This window comes from Drosophila melanogaster, chromosome 3L (assembly GCF_000001215.4).
Source record: "Drosophila melanogaster chromosome 3L".
Taxonomy (NCBI): Eukaryota; Metazoa; Arthropoda; class Insecta; order Diptera; family Drosophilidae; genus Drosophila; species Drosophila melanogaster.
In genome coordinates, this window is record NT_037436.4 from 14,938,370 (window position 1) to 14,963,550 (window position 25,181).

Consider the following 25,181-nt stretch of genomic DNA (forward strand, 5'->3'; position numbering starts at 1 on the left):
AATTATGAGCGCAAGAGCTCGAGTGCAACAACAATAAGCATATCTACAATGGGGCGCAGGCAAACAATGCTGCATGCACTGCGAGAAAAACCATTCAGATTGGTCAAGCAAATTAAAACTTCTTAATACATTTTACAATTTCCAAACGTATTTCCTTAAATATCTCTAAGAAGCTATTATCTTGGGTTGTAAGTGCCCATTATCTAAATCTCTGTATTTTCTGGATGACTAGTCACATTTTTTTTCGCGTGATTCCTTTTTGCAACAAATAAAATGTATTAAGCATTAAAAGAAAACGCAAACTGGGTCACAGACTCGATTTGTGCTGCACGCCTCAAAGGAAAGTGGATGTGGCTGAGGATGCGGCGAGGACGCAAGTCGACGACAACATATAATTATAAGCATTACTTAAACCTAGAGGGAATCGGGAAAGTCGGGTCCTTAAGCCGACGAACGGAAGTTGCGTGCCATGGCTAAATTTTTGACCGCGGGTCAAGTGAAATGTGTTGAAAGGGCCGCGTGGCACATACGTGTATGTAGCCACTTGCCAGACTAATTACCCGTCCAGATTTAACACGTGATTTTACACATATACAAATCTATATACTCATGCCATATCCCCCACTGTTCTCCCCTTTCAGTGTCGCGTTTTGCTGAACCTACGCACCTCGCAGCCGTTCGAGGAAGTGCTAGAGGATTTGGGTCAAGTGCTGAAAATTAACGGAGCAAAGAAAATGTACACAGGCACTGGCCAGGAGGTATGTATACATATATGCAGGGGGTGAGCCGCTAACTGCACGACCTTGACACGGCCTAATAACTTAATGAAGAACCGAACTTAGCCGACTTGCAAAATTGCTTGACAAATTGCCCTCACGCACGGCGCCAAAAGATATTAATTTGGGTATTTCACACTTGATCTGAACCCAAACAATATAAATATACCTTTTCATAAATTTTATATAACATAAATATTATCCTGTTAATTAACTTACCAATAGCTTCTATAATAATTATAATATATTATTGGCTTTTTAGGTCCGCAGCTTTTCCCAGCTACGGAATGAGTTCGCCGACGTTGACACCTTCTACCTGGCCACGGGAACTGCCCTGATTGCCGGCTCACCCATCCGGCGCTCCAGGTCCCGCCCCTCGGTGGTGGCCGCCGCACCCATTTTGCCCACGGATGAGCTGCCCAAGGTGCCGCTGCGAGGAGCCCGTCCGCGGAGCAAGAGCCGACCGCGGATCCTGTACGCTCCGGAGAGCGAGATCCTGCGGCCGAACGGCGAGTACACGATGCTGGACATCATGAAGGAGGAGCCCACCAAGGTCACAATCCGGGGACTGCGGCGCACCTTCTATCCGCCCGTTCACCATGCGCCGGCCGACAATTCCCCGCCGGACAAAAAACTGCAACTCCAATGGGTGTTAGTATATTGAATTCGACTTCCGTTTTAACCAATCCTACAGAGATTCGACTGTTTTAGCCATGGCTATCGCGGCATTGATGCGCGGCGAAATCTCTGGGTTTTGCCCTCCGGAGAACTGCTCTACTACGTGGCTGCCGTGGCCGTACTCTTTGACCGCGACGAGGATGCACAGAGGCACTACACCGGACACACTGAGGATATCATGTGGTAAGTACTTAAATATCTAAAGTTTATGATTTACGATTATATTGTACATGCCGTTCCCTTAATTAAAAGTAAAATAAATTCCATGAAGTTATAAATCTAAATGCATATCATTTCCAGCATGGATGTGCATCCCTCCAGGGAACTGGTTGCGTCTGGACAGAAAGCTGGACGAGATCGCAAGTCGCAGGCGCACGTCCGCATCTGGAGCACCGAGTCCCTGCAGACGCTCTACGTCTTTGGCATGGGTGAACTGGACAGTGGGGTGACAGCAGTAGCCTTCTCGCAGCTGGTAAGTCATGCCCCCAGGACTTAAACCCAATTAGTGACTAACCAATGGAATTCCCCGGCAGAACGGAGGTAGCTACATACTGGCTGTGGACAGTGGACGCGAGAGCATTCTGTCCGTGTGGCAGTGGCAATGGGGTCACCTGCTGGGCAAAGTGGCCGTAAGTCCGCCTAATCCAGCCCACTTAAGAAGCGTCCTAATTCCGATTCTCGACTCAATTACAGACCCTGCAGGAGGGTTTGTCGGGGGCTGCCTTCCACCCGTTGGACGATAATCTCATCATCACCCATGGACGTGGTCACCTGGCCTTCTGGCACCGGCGCAAGGATGGCTTCTTTGAGCGCACGGACATCGTGAAACAGCCGTCGCGTTCCCATGTCACCAGTGTGCAATTCGAGCCGGATGGCGATGTAATCACTGCTGATTCGGATGGGTTCATAACCATTTACTCGGTGGATTCCGATGGCGCCTACTTCGTCCGCACGGAGTTCGAGGCGCACAACAAGGGCATCGGATGCCTGATCATGCTGGGCGAGGGCACCCTTCTCTCCGGAGGCGAGAAAGATCGCAAGATCGCCGCCTGGGACTCCCTGCAGAACTACAAGAAGATTGCCGATACAAAGGTAAGATTCTGTCTAAGCTGATTTTAGTTTTGATCCCATGTATGAAAAGAGGAACGTTGCTAATTGAACTTTTCGAAACCACAGCTCCCGGAGGCCGCCGGTGGAGTACGTACCATCTATCCGCAGCGGCCCGGACGGAATGACGGGAACATTTACGTGGGCACCACGCGGAACAACATCCTGGAGGGCTCGCTGCAGCGCCGCTTCACCCAGGTGGTCTTTGGCCACGGACGTCAACTGTGGGGATTGGCAGCCCATCCGGACGACGAGCTATACGCTACCGCAGGGCATGACAAGCACGTGGCCCTGTGGCGCAAGAACAAGCTCATCTGGACCATTCAAACAGGTTATGAGTGCGTGGCACTGGCATTCCATCCCTTCGGCACCTTGGCCGCCGGAAGCACCGAAGGTCACCTGCTTGTCATCAACTGCGAAAATGGGGCAGTCATGCTGACCCTGAGGGTATGCGGGTCGCCCCTTAATTGCGTGGCTTACAACCAGGGTAAGATATCAGGGTTAAATAGTAATGGTATTCGTTGAATGCATCGATATTTAATAAAATTTAAAATTTACCCTTTATCCTTTTCGCAGTTGGCGACATGATAGCCATGGGCTCCCAAAACGGTAGCATTTATCTGTTCCGCGTGTCGCGCGACGGCTTCTCGTACAAGAAGGTGAACAAGATCCGAGGATCGCAGCCGCTGACCCACTTGGACTGGAGCATGGACGGCAACTTTGTGCAGACGGTGACCATCGATTTCGACCTGCTCTTTTGGGATGCCAAGTCCTTGTCCCCGGAGCGCAGTCCCATTGCCATGAAGGACGTCAAGTGGCTGACCAACAACTGCACCGTGGGCTTCCTGGTGGCGGGCCAGTGGAGCAACCGCTACTATAGCACCACCAACACCATCGTGGCCACCTGCAGTCGCTCCGCCGCCCACGACATGCTCGCATCCGGTGACGCCGAGGGCTATCTAAGATTGTTCAGGTGAGTTGCGAAAATGCATTTTATATAACATCCCATCTTTCGATAAGGAGAATTCGTATGTCTCTCTTTGAACTCTGGGATTTGTATAGTCTTAAATCAAATGTTATGCCATCTTTTTCAGATATCCCTGCATCTCGCCGCGCGCCGAGTTTCACGAGTCGAAGGTGTACTCCGGGATGCTGGCCTGCGTCCGCTTCCTGTGCGGCGACCACACGCTCATCACCGTGGGCGGCACAGATGCGTCCCTGATGGTGTGGGACATTGTCGAGGAATAGCTGAAATGGCCACCGTGGCACCGCACCGCCGCCCAGTACGAGGCCAGTTACTCGGACTACTGGCACCGACGCGCCTCGAGGGTCTCCTCCACGATCCTCGACAGTGATTCGGTGGACTATCCGTAGTGCTGAGTACGAGGGATATCGGAGATGGGCGGCGAACTGCTTGCTAGACCCAGACGAACTACAATTGGCCAGCGTTCCGTTTTTGGTTTTAGACGAACAAAATATTGATATTAGATAATTGCACCTAATACGAGAGAAATTCAACATTTTCGAGAAGTTTTTGAGAAAAGAGAAAAAAGAAACCCGCACTAGCAACCGAGCACCGCAGTCCAGCAATACAGCAATCCAAAAGTCGGCTTCCACTCAGAAATTGATTCTTCCGTTTCGGTCTTGCCATCTGCATTTGTCCCCTACGCTCCACATTTGTTTGAGCCCCTCGAACAAACTCTACATGCCACTGGTGGATCTAAAACTATAACCCTAAACGACGAAACCGCATATAAATACTTCATCTTCCAGAATGTTGTCAGAACTCTTCCGAACAAATGCAGCAAATCCAGACAGCAAGTGACAAACAGACATACATCTCACCCGAATCACCTACACGGATAACGAAACCCAAGTGCACTTCCAACATATATACTTATATATACATATATCGAATGTGTATTGTTACAGCAACTTTTATTATAAGCGTTGAAATAAATAAACAGTTTGAAACGGAGCCAAAAGCCCGGGCAACTCCTCGCCTATCGATTATTTTTGGAGACGTGACTGGCCAGTGCTCATAGTTCTGGTAACAGACTCGATAGGTGAAAAACAGCGGCGCCACTGAGCCAGAGCCAGAGAATACCAACTTTTTAAAAATATGGGGTTTCTTGCAACCAACTGGCATTGGAGGCTATTTGGTTTTAGTTATTCTTTTTTCAGATTTAATATGCAAACTATTACTCTAAACTATCAGAATTGCATTTACTGGCATAATTATTGCTGTCAATCTAAAATATAGTATCAGGAAACCAACAAGTCCTTTACAAATCTCATGAAATGTGATAGTTTAAAACGGTAAACACAGTAATGAGCACTTTATTAAAAAATTTAATGATTATCGAGCCTTTCAGATATATTTTAGTAATCTCGTTCACTTAATATGCAGCTACTATATTATTACCATATTTTACCCGTATATATATATTATTTTTTAGTAACCTCGTTCACTTAATGTGGAGCTACTATATTATTACCATATTTAATCCGTTTCATTTCAAATGTTTTCTTTATTTTAATATGCCTGCCCTTACCACTAATAAGCATTTTAATTGTCTATCTTTTGATCTATTTGTATCAAGACATATGCCAAGAATAGAAGTGTCACTTAAAAATAGTTAATAGGAATAGGTCAAAATGAAACTTTTTGAACTTGCAAAAAATTTGTAATTATTGCACATCTTATAGTTGAACATTGTTATTTTTTACTATTTTTTAATCAAAAAATTTAAGCGTCTTTAAAGCAGCATAGAATAGAAAAGACCAAAAGATTTTTTTGTTTTCCCTCGAGGGATTTTTATTCTTAAGCTAGTTTTTTTACCCTAACAAACAAACATGGAAGACAATGATTTTCTTAAACTAATGGAAGACAATGATAATACTAACTTAGACTACATTAAAGCATAATTGAAGACATTTTAGCAGCTAGTTTGATATGTACAGTTGGCGGAGGCGACGAACTTTGTCACCTCCAAGGCACACAAGTCAGTCAGTCTTGTGTTCTCGTCATCACAGTTGGATATTAAAGCCGGAGTGCCGATTTATAGACCTTTTGATCGGGTCACATCACAGATACTCGATGGAGGGGGATGTCCCAGAAGAACTCAGTGAAGATGGATTGCCATGGCCTCCAGTTTTTCGTTGAGCCAATTCTGGTGCTCCTCCTCAGTATTGCAAGAGTAGATGATGTTGGGGATCGGAATCTCCTTCGAAGGCTTGGAGTTCTTGAAGACCTTCTTGATGGTCTTCAGCAGCTTCTTCAGGTTGGTGGAGGCGCCGGTAAGAGATTTCTTCTCTGTCACTCCATTGAAGTTGGAAACAAGAGCGGTTTCGGCAAACATTTTGCAGGTTGGTTACTGATGATCTGCTCGGATGGAGAACTGTTGATCGAATGATGCCGTTGGTCTAGCTGCTCGGCCTTTTATACCCACAGATTTCGCAATCCTCCCTACCTGCTTTGTAAAATTTCGGTGGCTAAGGGGATGAAAACCGTTTTGCAGGTAGAATTAGCAGTTCTTTAGATGGTGAGTTGGCTAAAACGAATACAATTACAGCATAAAAAAAGTTACAAGCTAGAAATTTAGCTGCTTGCTGTACTTTTGCACAATGTGTTGCCTACTTGAAGGGCTAGCATGTGAGTTATATTACACCTGCCTAATTTGAATAATTTTAGTTTTTAGATTTCTAGTTTATTCATATTTTGGTAATGTTGGCAATAGAAAATAAAAATCTTTACCCCTATGTCTGAAACTTACCGTTAAATAACAGGGAGCACACAATAACGATCTTATAAAAAACAACAACAAACAAACAACAATAAAAAACTTAAAAGTTGTATGTGTTCAAGAGCCCCTTATCACTAAGTGTACTGTTTGCCCTCGGCTGTTGTACAGTGTGCCCTCGCCGACAAGGGACGGGCAGAACTATTTAAAATGTCTGCAACACAGCGAGCAATCAATTAGATTTGTGACTGCTAACTATGGACAAAGTAAAAAACTTGAGTTTTTGAAATGTTAAATTTCTGAATAGTTTTCGACTTTAACTGTGTGACCCGTGTAAAATATTGTAATTAAATAAAAAATTGATTCAATAAAAATTTTTTAACTTTGCAAATATATATTCTAATACGACTGTTCGGTACATCTGCATTGCGCCCGATTACTAGGGTTCCCCTTTAATGAATTACATAGTGTGAGAAAATTGCATTTGTATAAAAACAATAAAAATACAATATTTAGAATCAAGCAAACTTTCTAGTTTTGACGCAAATGATACGATATTCGGTTGTATTTTTCAAATCATTTTTATCAAAGGCATATAAATAGCAAAAATACACTTATTTTGAGCGAGACCAATTCGATCAGAACATTTTCTGACGAACAGTGTATAGTACATGTCCTTCGTACAGAAAACTGCCGAACCAATTTATTTCATCGCAATATAATTAAGACATTGTGTTCATCAAATGTATCTTCAAGGCTATTAAAAACACAAAACAAATAAGTGAACCTAATAATAAACAGGATGAAAAAATAATACGATGAAATATTGTTTTCTTTCCGCGAGGGATTTTTATTCTTAAGCTAGTTTTTTTTACCCTAACAAACAAACATGGAAGACAATGATTTTCTTAAACTAATGGAAGACAATGATAATACTAACTTAGACTACATTAAAGCATAATTGAAGACATTTTAGCAGCTAGTTTGATATGTACAGTTGGCAGAGGCGACGAACTTTGTCACCTCCAAGGCACACAAGTCAGTCAGTCTTGTGTTCTCGTCATCACAGTTGGATATTAAAGCCGGAGTGCCGATTTATAGACCTTTTGATCGGGTCACATCACAGATACTCGATGGAGGGGGATGTCCCAGAAGAACTCAGTGAAGATGGATTGCCATGGCCTCCAGTTGTTCGTTGAGCCAATTCTGGTGCTCCTCCTCAGTATTGCAAGAGTAGATGATGTTGGGGATCGGAATCTCCTTCGAAGGCTTGGAGTTCTTGAAGACCTTCTTGATGGTCTTCAGCAGCTTCTTCAGGTTGGTGGAGGCGCCGGTAAGAGATTTCTTCTCTGTCACTCCATTGAAGTTGGAAACAAGAGCGGTTTCGGTGAACATTTTGCAGGTTGGTTACTTATGATCTGCTCGGATGGAGAACTGTTGATCGAATGATGCTGTAGGTCTAGCTGCCCGGCCTTTTATACCCGATGGTGGTGCAATGACTAGGAGGGTCCTTCCCTACCTGCTTTCCGAAATCCCAAGGATGAAGGGGATGAAATGCGTCATCAAGACTGCAGGTACGTCGGTACGCTCAACGTACTCTGTTGCATGGCAACGGATTTTCTGACATCAACTGCTTTCTGATTGTTGCAACTTATCTAAGAGTACTTCAAATTAATTGCAATTACTGCGGGTACTTCTTCGGTTGGTTGAGTATGATTACAAACAAGATCGGCAAAGAAAATAAAGAGTCACGAAATGAGGCGGATCACATCAATAAAGGATTAGTATCCCATTTCACAAATTAAGATTACCTATCATAGAGAACAGCGTCTGTTTTTAAATGTTGTGCGTACTATTGATAATTGGGTTTTCATAAAATCTTCAATGCATATGTTACTTTTAAATTGAATGCAAAAAATTCTAATATGTATAGTATATAGTATTTTTTATATATTAACGTTTATTAGACGTTTCATGCGGTCAGCTTTTATACAAGGTGTGGATAGGGCGGACTATCTGGTTCAATAAAATGATCGATTTTTTTACGTTAGTTGCGATTTTCCCTGTACCCTTGTAGAGGGTATATTTAATTGATTTCGTTTAGAAGGTTGCACAGAAAGAAACTCTTTCAAATGAGTTCTTCCGAACGGTTCAAATCAGACGACTTAATTCGTCATAGCCATGATTATTAACTGTTCTTATCATGACCAGTTCTATGACAATATATAAGTTCTGCCAAAATTGGGCGAATATTGCTGTCATGGGATCGAAGTCGGAATATAATACATTATATCATCTTGTTATCATAGTGTTGATTTCGGAATGCATTATTTGTTTATTAAAATATAAAATATGTAAGTACTGCAGTGGCATAAAGGATTCGTCTTGCCGATCTCTTTCCAGATCTCTTTCTTATTTTTTATTATCATAGAACACCATGCTTATACTTGACGTGTTATAAGCGTAGATTACCTAGAAAAAGTATTTAACTACTACGTATATTTTTTTCGAACAATGGTAAACGTTATCTTTATGTGGGGCAATTGCAATTGCAATGTTACAGGTAAAATCTTCAAAGCCATTGATGCTCCGTTTAAAAAAAAATATCTTTCCCCTAATTATATGAAATATTCAAAGATTTAATTACATTAATGCTAGTGTTCCCTTTCATATCTTATCCTTCTGTGATAACACTTACAATGCGGTCAAACCTTCAAACATAAAAGCCGACCTTGATATCACATATCTTATCCTGTATTCATTAAGGCACGCTGTTTGTATTAATATACCACCCCAGAAGAACTGATATCGAAATCAAATTCGTTCTACCAATTTCGTTAAAACACCTTCAGTCCAGCCTTTGCGACACACCACACTCGAATAGTCTTCTAATTAAGCAATTAAGTTCAAAGGATAATTAGGATTAACGTGAAAATTGCGATTTCCACCGTATCATTTCGTAGGAGTATTTCGATTTACTCCGATTTACGCATAACCAAAACTCTCCACATTTCGAGGTTGAAACTTTGTTCATCCCGAAATGAGCGTAAAACACCAAATAGATCGTGTCGAACAGCTGAAACGAAATGGTAATGGTAACAGGATGCCAAAAAGCCAGAAAGGCAACTCGCAATTGAATCGCAACGATTTGGAACCAATCGATTCGAAGCGATCCGGTCGAGTTTTATTTCTAAGGAATAAAACGAAAAATGAATAATTGTCAAATGTCAAATGGGTAAAAAGCGTGACGTGACCCGAACAACAAGTACGCATCGCTGAGGAGCAGAAGAAGTGTGTGCAGGATCCTTTTGTGTCCCGAAAAGGGCTCAGCATGGGTTTTGTCTATAGGACTATTTTTTTTTTTGAGGGATGTAGAGTCACACTAAACGTTGCATGTCCACAAATACACCCCCGATCCTTTTACATCCTATAGTGCATGTTCCAATTTGCAACGCCTGAACATTTCTGGGCACAATTACTTCACTGCAAAATCTTCTTTATTTTTCGTTCTCTATTATTTTTGGGCGAAAAGTCAGTTACGTGCCCGATGAATAATTGTATTTTGGCGACAATGTCGCCAACTTCTAAGGCGAATCAATTCGTTCCAAACGTTTGCCGAAATATAACCGAAGCAAAAGTTCTATTCAGAATAAAGCAAAATAAGATTTCTTAGAACCAAGCACGTTCTCTGTGCAAATTGAAATTACTACGCCAATCTAAATTTGTCCTCAAATGCTTGAAGATTACTTAACGAATTAATAATAAGGTCTTCAAAGATATAAGAAACGAGACAGCACTAGTAAGAAAAATAAAACATATTTTATTTAGATTTTTAGATGTTTAACTTATTTATAATAACTGATGGGCAAATTTTTAAAACGCATGCTGCTTACTAACATAATCAAAATTACAGTAAAGGAAACATATGTAGTATATATATATATATATATAGGATGGATATTGTACACGAAGGGGACATTTTCGGCCATATCAAGTATACTGTATAGTAAGTTTCTTGATGTATGATACTAAATACATCCATGCTTGAGTTTTAAGGCTAATTGTCTTTAATCATGTGTTTTAGATCGGTATACTCCAGATTTTCAGCAATACATAAATTCGGTTTAAGATTTATCGAAATTTGATGGTAATATCCTGTAGCTGTATAAAGGAAACATATCTGATTATATATTGTTCTTATTCAGTATAACCGTGGTATTTTTTAAGAGAGTTTTTGCCCGGATATAAAGTCTTGGCAACATACAATGTAAAAAATATATATACATATACCACAGCCAAATAACTTAATTTAAAAAAATTGATTTTGTTTAATGTAAAGTGCATCCATTGCCATTAATATAATATTCAAAAGTATATAATACTCTCAAATTATATTCTTAAATACGCTTAGTTATAAAAGTTACACTTTGTAGTTTTCAGGGTTTACAATTTTAATTATTTTTCATATTTTTGTGTTCAGCGGAACAATGAGCAATCCCGTGAAAAGGATTTTTGGCATGCAAGCGAACAATACTTTAGTAATTATTCAAAATAGGCAAACGGTAGGGATTATGCTCTTTTCAATGTAGGCACCTCAAGTCAAATGGAGATATTGGTAAAAGAGAATTTATTGTTAATAATATAGGTATAATGAAAGATCATAAATATCAAGTCAAATTGTAAAGCGATTTACATATGTACATGGGACGAACATATGCACGGGCCAGAACCACGTTTTGGGTTTTAAATCCTCTGGCTTATGAATAATGTCCTTTAGGATTATAAATTAAATTTAAATCCCTCATATTATTTAAAATGCCAGTCGGACTTTTGAATATCATTAAATGGATAAATACACAAAATTAAAATCTATCTGAAGTCATTATACAAGTGCATAACCTATCCAAACTGAGTTTCTTTAATGTAAATTTCACTTATGCATTCTTTTATTTATACAAATTCATACTAATAAAAGAACATTTGTTTATTTTATTTAAGTGAATCAGAAAATGTAATCAAACAGCGAGGTATTAAAGGTAATATTATTTCATTTTTAATACATTGATCCATAAAAAGTACACAGCTTTAAACACCTTCTTACCAGCTCTTACCACTACTTCCAAATATTTGTTTTATTTTGCTAAAGAAATGCTCAGCTAAGACCAAAATTCGTTATCATGAAGTAGGCCAATTACCAATTAACATCCTAAATAAACATGGAAGCGAAAAAAATGATAGCGAGGAAATTGAAATTTCCTGGCTGGATTACCTGGAACATTGGCAAATGAAAACAAACGCATTCGATCGAACAGATGAGCTCATTATTGAATCTCAACCGAGTGCAACGAATCAATTCGAAACGAGAAAGATGCAGCCAGGACATAAATCCTATTAGAAACCCAATCAACCGTTTCAAATGGGATACACGTTCCTGCTTGATCCTGTCCTCGTTTCAGATCCTTTCAATTTTCGGGTCAAAGAATCGGAGAAGCGTTACAAATCGGATGCCATATGTGCGAGGGCTGGGACTGTGGCTCAGATAGTTCAACCTACTAAGCTTAATATGAACTCTAGTTATATCTTTTAGATGGTTAGAAATCACGATCGGCAATCAATGTTGGTGGCCCTCGACTAAGGCCAATTTGTCGGCAATTTGAAAGCAAATTGAAAGTGTCTATGTAACAATTTTCGTGGCCCATGGAGAGAAAGGACACGCAGGACTACCCACATAGATCACAAAAGGCGGACCAAAGCGAGAATCGGAGAAGAGGAAACTGCTACTTTTCGCACAATGCTCGGGCGCATGAAAAGAGACACCTCCGAACTATTCCCTTGTCACTACTATGTATCCCCGATCCTGGGTGCCCGACAAGCCGACGCATCCGTCACCTGGTGCGATTAGCAGTCACAATGGTGAGCGGCTACGGCAGGATCAAAGCGGAAAATTCATTTGGCTTGGTGGTCTTCGTCTCGGTTTCGCTTTTGATCTCCGCACAAACGATCCTTTATATCGCTCAACACGAATTTACTAAAACACCCTCAATCGCCCAGTTCATTAGACACATAATTGCATCGAATTGCATTGCGAAGGTTGGTAAGATCTCTTCAACAGATCCGTAAATTGGGTTAACAAGAGCTTGTTTGTCCAAGACGTTTAGAAATCGTCTTTTAAAGTTCTAATATATGGTAACAAACTAACTATGCAAAAGCCTTAGGCAAATGGAAATAAATTATCTGTAAATGCCAATTTTATGTAAAATACCAATAATTGAAATAAATTTTCTGGATTCCCTACTAAAGTGTTTTGTTTGCTTCCTAAAATTTAATAAAGTTTAGGTTTGGCAAATTCGTTTATGAAAAAGATTAATCCACGCGATCCGATTTAATGAGTCGCATTCTTCATAAAACATTTTACAAATCTCAGAAGTTTACATATTATATAATTCCCAAAACGCCATTATTGATGGATCAGGTTTTAAATTAGACTGTATTTTCAAAAGAATTATTACTGTCATCGGAAGTGGTTTTTTCCTATTTTTTCTCTCTCTTTCTTTTAAACAAATTGTTGATAATAGTGGTTCCGAGGAATCAATCGCTCTGTAGAAAATAATTGCTAAAGGACGATATATTGACATAAAAATTTAGACTATGCCAAAAAACGAATTCTGACTTACTAGCTATTTGGGAAAAGATTAATGCCCAAAATGGTCTAAAATTAATATTTGAGTATCAGGGGAAAAGCGATTCGTATCGTAATCTAAATAAAAGTCTTTTCCAGTTTACAAAACGTCCAGTTTACAAAACTGCACGATTCATGTGAAATGGGCCACTATAAATTAGAACATAAATCAAAAACATTTAGACATGCGAACCTAATATTGTTGCTTTTATAAAAAAATTCGTGTTTTTTTTACACCCGTTAGTCGCAGATTCACATAATCATAGACATTGTAATAAGATGCGTGATGCCATACATTTTATTTACACACTATTTCTTTGTGCTGGCCGTTATTGTTATTTGTTTTTATAATATCCTTGGTGAAGGGGTATGTATAGTAATGCGAGTGGTAGAAGGAAACGTTTTCGACACTATAAGCATATAATTATTTTTGATTAGGCCACCATTCATATCTGGACATGTTCGTACTCCAGTTTGTCGTTTCGTCCATATGAACGTCGAGATGTCTGAACTTTAAAGCCTAGAAAGTCAAGCGCTTAGATTCTATAGAAGGTAGGTTTCAGAACATCGTCACACCCACTCCAACGCCCACAAGCCACTAAAAACTTTTACGTCCTCACTTTTAAATAATGTTAATTGAAATTTTTTATGGATATCTATAAATAAGGTTGAGATTTCTAGTTTGCACACCCTTTATCTTAGTACATAACCCAGGAACTTGATTATAGCGTTCTCTGTGCTTCCTTTTTATATAATTTGAGGCATTGATATATAAAAGGTGTTCAGATTTGTATAGCCATATATTACTTAAGTTATAGTTTCTTGAAAGAATTCTAAAGTAAAGAAGTGAGACGAATGAGCAAAAGTGACAAAAATAAAATGTATTTTATCCACAGCATTACTTTCCCATTTTGTTGTTATTAGATTCTTTTCTAGGTATTGTTAAAAAACAAAAGTACTCAAATTGCCACCAAATTGACGTGAACAAAACGAGTAGAACATCTGGGTTATCCCATGGATTACTTTTAGGTACAGTCACAGTGCAATAGTGAAAATTTTTTTGTTGGATATGGATATATAGTCCCTTTTGAAATTGACTCGAAATTTATGGTCATCCATTATACGATTATTAACAATAATTTGCCTTTTACCAGGAATCCGCAGCTGACTAGGTGCCTCAAAAGAGCAGCTCTTGAAAAAGAGTGCTTTATACGATTGATAATTGCCAAACTATTGTTTGCTACTTAGCGACCGAAATTGCTTTCAAAGGACTCCTCTTTGTCACCATTAATGGCAGCAGCACCTATGAGTAATTGAAGGTGGGAAGCTGAAAAATGAACAACAATATGCCAACTAAACAATTAATTGCCTGGAAAATGCCGTGGATACTTTATAAAAATGGTGAACGATCTTTTAGGAGGCTATGACGAAGGCGAAACTTCGGAAAGCCTGTGGAGCTATTGTCTATCTTAGGACAGAAAAAATGTTTTCAAATCGGCAATGAAACGATTAAGCATAAGAAAAGAATAGTGTTTTGAAAATCTAGAATCGAAACAGGTACACAGCGAGAAACTATATGTTTTGAACAAAATATCAATGGTTTTATTTAATATTTTATAAGAATATTTATAAATGGTATTTAAGTAAACACATGTCACACAATCGTATTATTATTTTTGTATAGTATATTATCCTTAAATATTAGAATTATTTATACTTTTGTCAGAGTTTTAATATTTAATCTTTTTATTTAATATTATTAGATAATAAGATAGATAAGGTGTTTGCACACAATTTGAATATAGCAGTTTTTCTGAGTGTATATGGATGGTTGCTGAGATCTGGCTGAAGGATCGTTGGGACTTATGGCCAACAGCAAGCAGGGACATGTTCATAGCATGTTAGCCAGATCCATAGAGCGTTTGGAAAAAACAATATAAGTAGACAATAAATGTATGTATAATTGGGAATGGATTTCGTTCAATGGACCAGCGGAGCATTCGTTGCGCATGTGCAGATAAATGTTGCATTGTCTGCGGGGAAACGAGTGCTGAATGAGTGTTGGCCTCTCAAAGGACAATGCTTTCTCACTCGACCGTCGAGTGTGAATGCTGGCGAGAGGTCCTGCCGGCGAAGAATGTCCGCATTGTCCTGTCCATTGAGAGGTACTCGTGCGTAGCTCCGCAGGACATCTCTGGCCCATTCAGACCATTTGAATTTGGAACCACACTACAGAATCGTCGCACTAAAATTGGTCACAATTGCACGCAAACATGGCGATTGCATTTTACATGCCAATTCAATTCAGAAGAATGCAATTGAATAAATCCTCTCAAAGAACAGCCAGGATGTTCCTGCACGGCCTTGAGCAATTTCAGAGTCCTTTGCAGCCTTTTAGCATTGAAATTGCCGGACAAGGCCAATAAAAAGAGGATGCGTTGCTAATACAATTTACATGCAATTGTTAAATATCGGGGCGACCGGAAGCCGAATATCAGTCACAACTTGATATTGAAAACAATAACACCATTTCTCAAGGGAGTGCTAATGGCTTACAAAAGAAGCATAGCGAACTAACTTTGATATGCTCAACTTCTCTTATCATGGTGGTCCTTTATGTTTCGCCTTTGACCGGGACTGTACCTTGCCCATTTACCTTACATAGTGTATTCCCCTATTTATACAATTTTATGCGTATGTTCATTTGCTTTCCATGAAAAATTAAACCGTATAGGCGACATCTGCGACCGTATAAAGTATATATATTCTTAATGAGTATCAACAGTCCCCCCATTGTTTCTTTTTCCAAAAGTCTTCTTTCTATTACAAGTTTATTAATATAAGTTTGAACTTTATAGGTCATAGGATTAATCGTAATCCAAAACAACCTTTGTTGTTTTTGATCATAATGTGGTATACAACACTTTTCTGACAATATATAATTAAAGTTTTAATTTGTAAAGATCGGGCGACTGTAAAATGTAGCTGACATAGAAAGAGTAGTAATATTAATTGAAATAATAGAAAAGATATCAGGTGCATTGTTTTTGATCATAAAATATACCACTGCACTATGGTCCAGAATTCGTTTTTTTTTTGGCATAAAGTCTAAATTTTTATGTCAATATATCGTCCTCTAGCAATTATTTTCTAATAGAAAATTGATCATATAAATAAAAACCAAAAACAAAATTGACCGAAAGCTTCACTAAATCGTTTTATGAGCTTTTAAAGTTGAAGTTTTAAACAGCTGATTGAGAGAATGCAATTCCCGCCAAATTATTTGTTTACTTTTGCACGTAGTACGATCGTTAATACGCATCCAAAAATTATAGTAAAATATGGAAAATAAATGTCAAGGTATGATGTTTTTAACGTATATATGTAATATATGTGTAGTTGTACTGTTTTTATGTTGTGTGACATCCAATTTATGTGTATTTTAACAGAAAATTCTAACGTGTCCCCTGTGTTTCGTGGAGTATAACTAATTTTCTGACAATTTCTGACAAAAGTTAAAAACGTCAGTTTGTACCTTTAACTATTGTCTTTCACGGTAAAGTAATATCTTTTGCCCATTTTTGCTCGTTTTCTTAAAAATTTGATTTTATATAGGCAAGTTCGAGTTCTCACATAGCGACCTCCTGGACATTTGGAGGCGTAACAATAGACAAATAAGTTATGTTTCAGATTACGTTTATTCCGCAATCAACAACAATAATCAGGAATCGAAAAAGACAGAAGAGATTGACAAAAAAATAGTAAATTTTGAATTATTTATTAAAAAAAAAAACTGCCCGAGTGTAACAGACAACTAGACCGATTTATTTCCAAACATACCAAGTGGATGGCGTCTAAGATAACAATTGTTGTTAGTGATTTTGAAAACTCCAATATACCCCAGCAAATGGGACGCCGAAACTTATCTTACCAAAATGCAGGAGAAAGATTAAAAAGGAAACTGGCATCGAATCTGGCAAGTGAAAGTGACCACGACACAAGTCTTTTGATTCATGCAGCAACTGTTTCTGCTAGAAAAGAATGCAAGAGGGACGTTGCCTTTGTTCTTAAAGAAACTTTAAAAACACCAGAATTTCCAAGCGAATCGAGGATGCAAATTCAATGCCAAAAACCAACTCCTCTTTCACCAGATGAAGCTCTAGCTTATCTCCTGGAAAACACGCTGACAAAACAGCAATATATAAGCACCAGGCTTTTAAATAAAAGCCATAACAGCGATATACTATTATCAACAATATGTTTAAAAGAAAGAGAGAGAAAAAATAGGAAAAAACTACTTCCGAAGGCAGTAATAAGTCTTTTGGAAATACAGTCTAGTCTTAAACCTGATCCATCAGACAAAATATTGGACTCACATTCTGATTCTGATTCGAGTTCAGATTCGGAAAATTATAATGTTGAGCTAGAAGAAGAAGAGGGCGATTATTTTTAAAACAATAATGTACACACTTTTATTTAAAACAAAAAAAAAAATGAAATTTCGTTGACTCCTGAGTCATACCAGTAGTTAATATGGGAGGCAAGAGAGGGCGTGGTCGCACAGACTTCAAATTTTGTGTGCAAACTATTTGTGGTTTAAAAACAAAATGTACAAAGTTTCAAGTCTGTAGCTCAATTTTTAGACTTTATGCCAAAAAAATCGAATTCTGGACCACAGTGCACTGCAAGGGTATAAAACCGACAGTTTGCCGCTTATAAAAATGTAAAACCAACTATTATACCAGCTCAACCAAAAAAACATATTGTTCGGACTACCCTGATAAAATTTAAAGTCGTGTGCAAATAATTAGCTTAAGTAAATTTCTCTTGTAACAAATTGTTATTGCCTGCTAAAACGGAATGAAAATTACGAAACGCATGCATTTTCATAGTCATGTACGTTAAGTCGTTATCGTCATTTTCATTGATGCTGAGATCAAGAAAACAAACACCTTTGGGATGAAAAATTAAATTCCGTCTCCGACAAACAAGTCGTGACTTTGAAAAATACCCTCAGACTCAGGGTCAGCAAGTGTTCAAGAAGGTATCTAATGAGCTCTATGTCAATATAGCTGCCATCGTCGATTAACACAAGGGTTTCTCGCTGGGCAAATAGAAGTTTTCTTTGCACTTGTACGGCAAATATTGACAAAGGACTAAGAAAACGCAGAGGGAGACAAACAGAATGCATTATTTTCGGGACGATAGCAAGTGTCTGATGGTCCGCCAAGTCGATTGGAACAATATTTGGCGTTCCTACTTAGTTGTATATATATTTTCTTAATTTTTGTCTGCGCTGTGCGGAGACATTCTAAATCATTTGCAATGACGCGCCGGCAGACAGGGAAATATTTATTGAAAAAATAGCTATGCATGAAATTTGAGGCTCTGACAGGAGGGTTCCATTGTTAGCCTGTTGATCTTATCGCTGGCAACGGATCTTGAAGTGCAGTGCAAACAGAGGGAAAATATTTTGTAAACCAAGTGCTCAAACATAATAGGACCCAGCTAGTTGTTGGCTGCCTTATCTAGATCTCGTCTGGAGTTGGGATCACTGCTCAGCATAATCTGGGATGCAAGTAGACGTACTGCACTTCTAGATTGCACATCACTGATAACCATAAATCCCTCGCATGCAGATACTTACGGAACAATGAATAGAGCATAACGAATGGGAATGATTGAGATACTTTCGGGTGCCCTCACACTTCACTTTTGGGATATCTGGTCTAGAGATAGCCGCTTCGATTAGTATCTGCTGTGAAGTAGAAGTGGCTATCTTCGCCAGATCCCAACCAGCCCGATAATTGAGCCTCTAAGATAGAAATTGTAACCAGGAATTGGTTAACCAGATTCCACTATCCAGGATCATGTGTGAACTTCGGTTCTAGTAGATGCCATCAAGGATATGCGTAATCACTTCGGAGTGATTGGTTTCTTGAAGAATAGTTATATCTCGACTATCCCATTTCCATATGTGATAAATGATCTCAGTTTAACAAGGAGATCTTTTTGATATAGTAATTGATCCTTTACGATAGGTGTTCATTCATATGTGATTTAAGAAGTGTGCCTTTTTGGGCATGAGCTCGTCGTGTGCTATGCAAATCTATTTCGTATAGGCAAAACGATCTTTGGGTAGTCACAAATTGATTATGGGATAATATAGAGATTATTTATTCATTTATACATATTAAATTTCAACAATTTCATAGAAGATATCCTTTACTATTTTTAGATTAATTGTATTATTAATGGCGATAAAAACAATGATGTGCGACGAATACAATCGATTAAAAGTTAGCAAAGTGGGGCTTATTGAATAATGGAAATTAATATTAATTATTATTATTATCACTCCATATATAAATACATACATATACATATACATATATGTATACATACATACATATACATACATATATATAACTCCAAAGACTTAATCTATTTTAATATCTTTATTTAGCTACTCTGATTCTTCAATATATATTCTTAGATAACTCAAATTGTTAAGAACAAACATAGGTTAAACTGAAATGACCAATCGACGCTGAAAGCCAAATTATAGTACTCTAAAAAGAGATATTATTAACAGATATTTCAGTATTAAAATTATCTATTTATATAGATTATACAAATATTGATTTTAAATTTCCTTTTTTGGTTGCAAATAAATAAATAAAAATCAATAAGGATAATAAGGAATTCAGGGTTTTAATATTAATATATAAAATCATCGTTAAAGTATGTGCATACTGCTCTGAGTTTATAAAGTTCCTTTAAAATATTCATATTACTGTAAACTATAAAGAAGTTTATTAAATGAACTAAATTGTTCAAAATAAATTACCATCGTATGGTGTACCTTATTTTCCTAGATGTTGTAACATTACTACTGGTGGAACTTACCGAACTTTACACCCAATATTTTAAACCGAACCACATTGCTAAAACATCGTTTTATTTTAAAGATCCAAAGTAGTAAATGTTAAGTATTTTCCGAGAATCGAAATAGTAAAGACTCTAAAGAAATGGAATTTGCTGAAGCATGCAATAGACTTTCCATTCTCTGCACTAGTATTAAATATTTACAATTGTTACACATATCCGGAAAGGTAGAGCATAGGGGACAATTCAGCAAAAAGATTGAAAGATAAACGTTCTTGTTCGAATTGAGTTGCTACTAGAGAAGGCAAGTATCTCATACGGACATTGTGCACTTTTGTACTGCCACATAGAGATCAACAAAGCGGCGGAGGCAGAAGAGGTAGGATGGAGGGCGAGGAGCAAGACGATTTCAACAAAAGAGCTAATCACCGATGCCAAGAAGCCTTCAAGAAGATATCATCCCTACGGATACATGTATATGTCCTTGTTTACCTACATGTCGCCTACCAAACGCCCAGAGGCCAAAAGGGAGACGGGATGAAAGAAGAAGTCGCTCCCTCACACACCCGCACATAAAATCCGAAACGATCCTTGTAGATCCCATACATTTCGATCCGACTACCGTGGTGGCAAGCCAACATAGTGGTTGACCATCGAAACCCAAGACCCACACAGTATTTGTGGTCCAATGTATGGCCTCACATGCACTTCCATTTCTATTTCTATTCCTATTCCTATTCGAATTGATCCGACGACCTATTGTCAAACATATATGTGTTTTTGTACCGAACGATTTTTCAAAGAAACAGGAAACATAATCCTACAATAACATTTTTACGCACTGAGCTCCTTTTAAGTAATCTTTACGTATGAAATTTGTTATCAATGGCAGACCATCTACATGTGCATGTTTTTTTAGGCAAAATTGAAATAACATAGACGATATGCGTGTATTCCAGAAATTCCCGATAATATCCTTAGATAAGGTAAATGGAAAGAGTAATTTGCCGAGGATAAAGATGAAATCTATTATTCTATGCATATTTGGGATATGAATATACTTATATGGATTTTTAGGACGAATTTGTTATTTTTAAAGGAAAATGCTGGAAAAGAAAATTATGCAGGGAACCTTTACTTCGTTAAAGTAAAATGGCCAACAGTAATCTTAATCTAATCTTACTTAATACCTCTTTAGATAGACAATAAAATTATATTTATTGGTATACCAACAAATAAATATTCCAAATGTAGATGGATATTACAGTGCAACGTGTTTAGACATTAGACCTACGCTTAAGCTTAAACATTATTCCATTTGTAATATTATTATTATATATTTAACTTTCCAAAAGTGTTTATATTGTGAAAATACCTCTTGAATAAACAACCTATCAGTTGAAACATTGTTGTATTTTTAATATTATAGATATTCTTAAAAATATGTATTGTATATGTTGTATATTTTAAATATTTAATGCGTAAAAAGTTTACATTTCAAAGGTATTTAAATAATGAAAAATATGAAGACGGATAATTTGTAATAACCATTTTACTTTTATACCAATACTAACTTTTTAAGACTTAAAAAAAATGAAATACAAAAATATTAATTAAGCCCTCACTTCATTAATCTGATTAGTGATTGTTAACAATCGATGCAACAGATGGAATTTACTAAACTCAAAGATTAATTCACTTACTTTATGTTAATTTAGGCATTAGTAGATCGATAATTAAACTTAAAAAACTTAAACTTTTTTATTTTAAATGTAAAATTCTAAATGTGTTTGTTTTGCTTTAAAGAAAGAGTGCTACATTTATTTCACCAACAATTTCATTGAATATTTCTTATAACAGCATAATTGTTACCTTCATTTTGTGATATATTCCTTTTCATTTCAATATTTTCATGATATTTCTGCAAACAATAAACTTTATACCCAAACAATAAAGCAGATATCGGTTTATTTACCAACCGACATTTGTTCTGAGCTCCAAGAACTCAAATGCAAGACCATCAATAGAGAAGTCCATAAGAACATACCAATTTATAGATATTGCAACTACTCAATCATGAAGAATAATGAGCGTCGAAAAAAAAGTGAATCGAGGTAACCGTAGCAGCAAATAGACGCTTTGATGAGGATATATGGTACAGAAACATATATCTGAAAAGAAGCAACAATTTGGAAAAGAACAACAGCCAGCGAGGAGGGAATAGATAGATATATTCATGGCCCGGTTAAAGGAAAAGTCATGCAAAATGCACACAATAGGGCAACAGATTCCCCCCGAGGCTGTCGCATTGTTTGGGCGGCTTTTGAAAATATTTGTAAACACGTTTTTGGGAAATTTGCCGTGTTTGCCAAGGCTAACCATTGTCCCGACGGAGGAGGGTTGGAGGTAGGTTGGCCCAACATCACAGTGAGACGTCATGGAGTTTCACGTGTTGTCACCAGCCACCAACCGCCAGGCTTATTAATAGCCCCGACAACGAACCCGGGATGCTCAGCCCCTGCAGTAGAATCTGTTGAAACGTGATCCCATACCGACTCGCACTCGGCCGGGGGTAATCCCCTGTCTCGACTCCGGATCCTGAATCCTCTGTCTGCTCCTCTCAGCCCCGGCCCATACAAAAGTGTGCCTTTTAACGAGCTCTAATTTGGTGCTGGACCATTTCGAATAGACGACAACGGGGATTGCTCGGATCGAGCAGCAAAAAAGGTTCCTTTCTTCGCAACTTATTTCCAGAGAATAGCTGAAATAATGATCGGTTGTCTGCTCGACCGAATCCGAATCCAGATTCAAATGCGAATTCAGGACTGAATATGTAGCCAATTACACTGAAAAAATATGACCAATTCGTCATAAATATATATAATATAAATTATATTAAAAACAATAATAAAAAAAAAACATAAAACATAAATTAATATTACCAACTTTCATAAGTTCAGAAATTGTAATAAATCCAAGAACTATTAACTAAAAATGAAATTGTAATTGTATATTTTTATTATTTAGGTAATTTTGTACATTTGGAAATTGTATTGAAAATGTTGAACTTATTAATAATAATAAACACCACAAAAACATACGTTTCTTTCAGTGTAAGTGCATGCCAGTCTGTTTTTGTTCCATCTTCGAGACAGATCCCTAACGTGATAATCTTTTAAATTGCTCAAATTTTACCTATGACATGACCTATTGCTCTCCGGTCTTGTTGCTCACAGCCCTATTAGTTCGCTTCCCTTTTGGGAAATTGGAAAATGAGATCTTGTCGCTTATGTTATTTGGTATTTTGACAAAACAATGAGCAAATTTGAAGCGTTTTCTGTTTGATGTGTGTTTTGTGTCTTACCTCTAGTTGTTGGCCAGAAATGCGCGGCTTGCCAGAGAAAGTCTCTTCTATTGTCTACTCTCCACGTATGTGTACAGTTTTTTTGTTTGAAAAACGATTTTCCTTACTAGTATCTTAAGTAAAAGACGCTGCTCTGCTGTAATCCTGAGCTGATTTGATGTTCATATGATGTTTACAGGGGCTTTTGTCTAAGACGTTTAGGTGGGTTCTCCACATGGATTGATTCCATCGTGCGATCTTAACCAGATGTCGTTTCCACGAGGTCCTAAGTGAGGGGATCAATAAATAATTATTTGGTTTAGCAATAGGGAAGCAATCTCAAAACTGATTAATTTTTCCTTTTAATTTTTTTTATAATTTTTCAATTAAGAAAAACACATAGAAAACTGTTGTTTACTTTTTTTTGGAATTTAATAAATTAGAAATGTTCATATCTATAAATTGGTATGTCATTAAAAGCTTTTAAAATGTACGTATAAAAAACAAAGTAGAACGTAATTAATCTGAGCGAATTAAGCCACTTATGTTTTAAAATGTGGATTGAGTCATAATATTTATCAATCCTAATCTTTAAAGCCTTTTAAAATATATCAATAAAATATCATTATTTTCTCTTGTGTTTTTATTACCAAATCGGACCACATATGTATATCGATCTGATTAACTTCTGATCCTGCGATTGACTCCTACAAATAATCCTAAAAGGACCTAATTAACGATGGCGCAACCCTAACTCATGCCGTATAAGCAGATCCTTTAATCAGCTCCAACTAGGGCAACTCCTTTCTTATTTCAAAAGTCCCGACTCTTCACTTCCTATCTGGCATCTCCAGGTTCATTAGTAAATTACTGGGCTAAAAAGGCTGCTTAGGCATGATCATCATAAGCATACATACTCAAGGCATCACTAGAAAACACTTTTTCAGTGGAACACAGAGAGGGGCGGAAGGGGGCGAGAACCACGCCCAGACCGCCCTGGGCCGACATGCAAAGACCTCCAAAGTCAAAGGGAAAACAGTGTTAACAATTTACACCAGAAAGTCTCTCATCAATCTTCTAACAATATCGTTTGTAGCTGATTGTTGGGCTGTACTCCCAGAACGCCGCCCCCAAAAATGAAAAAAAAAAATACGTTAAAAATTTTCTAATCTTCATATATGGACTTCCTATGTACTGCTTCTACATGGACAATGCCCGAAAAACGCCCCTAAGAAGCGAAGAAATCGAAGGAGAAAAGATTGGAAACCCAAAATCAATAAAAATCCAACGCCACAGGGGACACAGGCAAGTCATGTTGTGGGCAAGGGCAATGGAAGGGGCAGGGGCAGGGGCAGAGGCAGGGGAAGGGCCAAGGGCACTAAAGTAAAAAAGAAAATAAAATTTAACAAAGGAAAACCTCGCACACGTGTTTACAAAGGAAAACTGACCGCCACAACGACCGATCGACATTAGCCCGAAAATGTTCCACTAAAATTCGGTTTAAATTTGTATCTTTGTCTATTCCCTTTTTTTAACGATGCTAGACCGCTTCTGGGCCTTAGATTGGTTATCCATTTTAACAAATAGGTGTGTAAAGTAGTGGACTACGTATCCTTTTGCCTCAAGGGATATATCAAAAGCGTACAAATACTGTGAAATTGATAATCGCAGCAAACCTTTCCAAATCAATTAATTTACTTTTTTAGTTGCAAGATAAATTTGGTGTAAAGAAAGTACGAAGGGGATAAGAAAAGATTACCTATAAGCCAAAAACAAATGTGTATAGGGTTTAAATGAAATACGTCAGGAGTGAAGCTGAAAATTTGAAATTCTTTTATTCAATATCTTAAAGTCTATTATGCATAATCAATTTGACTCGTTTAGACCTTGGTTATTATTTTAATACTAAAGGAGTGTTCGCAACGATTTTATTGAGCTTATTGTCGTACATTAGTCGAGCTAAGATT

General features: G+C 37.7%; 3 protein-coding genes and 1 long non-coding RNA gene across 7 annotated transcripts in view, besides 4 other annotated features; 2 read left to right on the forward strand and 2 right to left on the reverse strand.

Annotated features, from left to right (window-relative positions):
• DCX-EMAP (Doublecortin-domain-containing echinoderm-microtubule-associated protein) overlaps positions 1-4,538 on the forward strand; it is a 39,103-nt gene extending 34,565 nt beyond the window's left edge. For 2 of the 4 annotated variants that reach the window (NM_001274921.1, NM_140471.3), the window contains exons 3-11: positions 642-758; positions 1,039-1,427; positions 1,488-1,637; positions 1,755-1,926; positions 1,988-2,083; positions 2,148-2,546; positions 2,631-3,048; positions 3,138-3,534; positions 3,656-4,538. In NM_001274921.1, coding sequence (NP_001261850.1) covers positions 642-758; positions 1,039-1,427; positions 1,488-1,637; positions 1,755-1,926; positions 1,988-2,083; positions 2,148-2,546; positions 2,631-3,048; positions 3,138-3,534; positions 3,656-3,935 — 2,418 coding nt within the window. In that variant the 3' untranslated portion in view covers positions 3,936-4,538. The remainder of the gene's footprint in view (positions 1-641; positions 759-1,038; positions 1,428-1,487; positions 1,638-1,754; positions 1,927-1,987; positions 2,084-2,147; positions 2,547-2,630; positions 3,049-3,137; positions 3,535-3,655) is intronic. The other 2 variants (NM_140472.2, NM_001274922.1) reach the window with 2 other exon arrangements.
• Positions 4,539-5,360: 822 nt separating this feature from the next.
• On the reverse strand, positions 5,361-5,962 carry CG13465 (uncharacterized protein). Its single transcript, NM_080261.2, has one exon. The coding sequence runs from the start codon at positions 5,921-5,923 to the stop codon at positions 5,687-5,689; it is 237 nt and encodes a 78-aa protein (NP_525000.1). The 5' UTR covers positions 5,924-5,962; the 3' UTR covers positions 5,361-5,686.
• A 1,167-nt stretch (positions 5,963-7,129) lies between these two features.
• On the reverse strand, positions 7,130-7,756 carry BobA (Brother of Bearded A). The gene has a single exon (NM_080348.3). It carries the CDS (start codon positions 7,697-7,699, stop codon positions 7,463-7,465), a length of 237 nt encoding a protein of 78 aa, NP_525087.2. The 5' UTR covers positions 7,700-7,756; the 3' UTR covers positions 7,130-7,462.
• A 3,758-nt stretch (positions 7,757-11,514) lies between these two features.
• lncRNA:CR45978 (long non-coding RNA:CR45978) lies at positions 11,515-12,334 on the forward strand. The gene has a single exon (NR_133241.1). It is a non-coding gene; the product is annotated as a long non-coding RNA:CR45978 (long non-coding RNA).
• A 431-nt stretch (positions 12,335-12,765) lies between these two features.
• Positions 12,766-12,972: a mobile genetic element.
• A 275-nt stretch (positions 12,973-13,247) lies between these two features.
• Positions 13,248-13,310: a mobile genetic element.
• A 42-nt stretch (positions 13,311-13,352) lies between these two features.
• Positions 13,353-13,616: a mobile genetic element.
• Positions 13,617-16,052: 2,436 nt separating this feature from the next.
• Positions 16,053-17,663: a mobile genetic element.
• Positions 17,664-25,181: the final 7,518 nt, after the last annotated feature.

Coding starts and splice junctions, on each gene's coding strand:
- CG13465 (NM_080261.2), bottom strand. CDS start 5,923: ATGTTTGCCGAAACCGCTCTTGTTTCCAACTTCAATGGAGTGACAGAG.
- BobA (NM_080348.3), bottom strand. CDS start 7,699: ATGTTCACCGAAACCGCTCTTGTTTCCAACTTCAATGGAGTGACAGAG.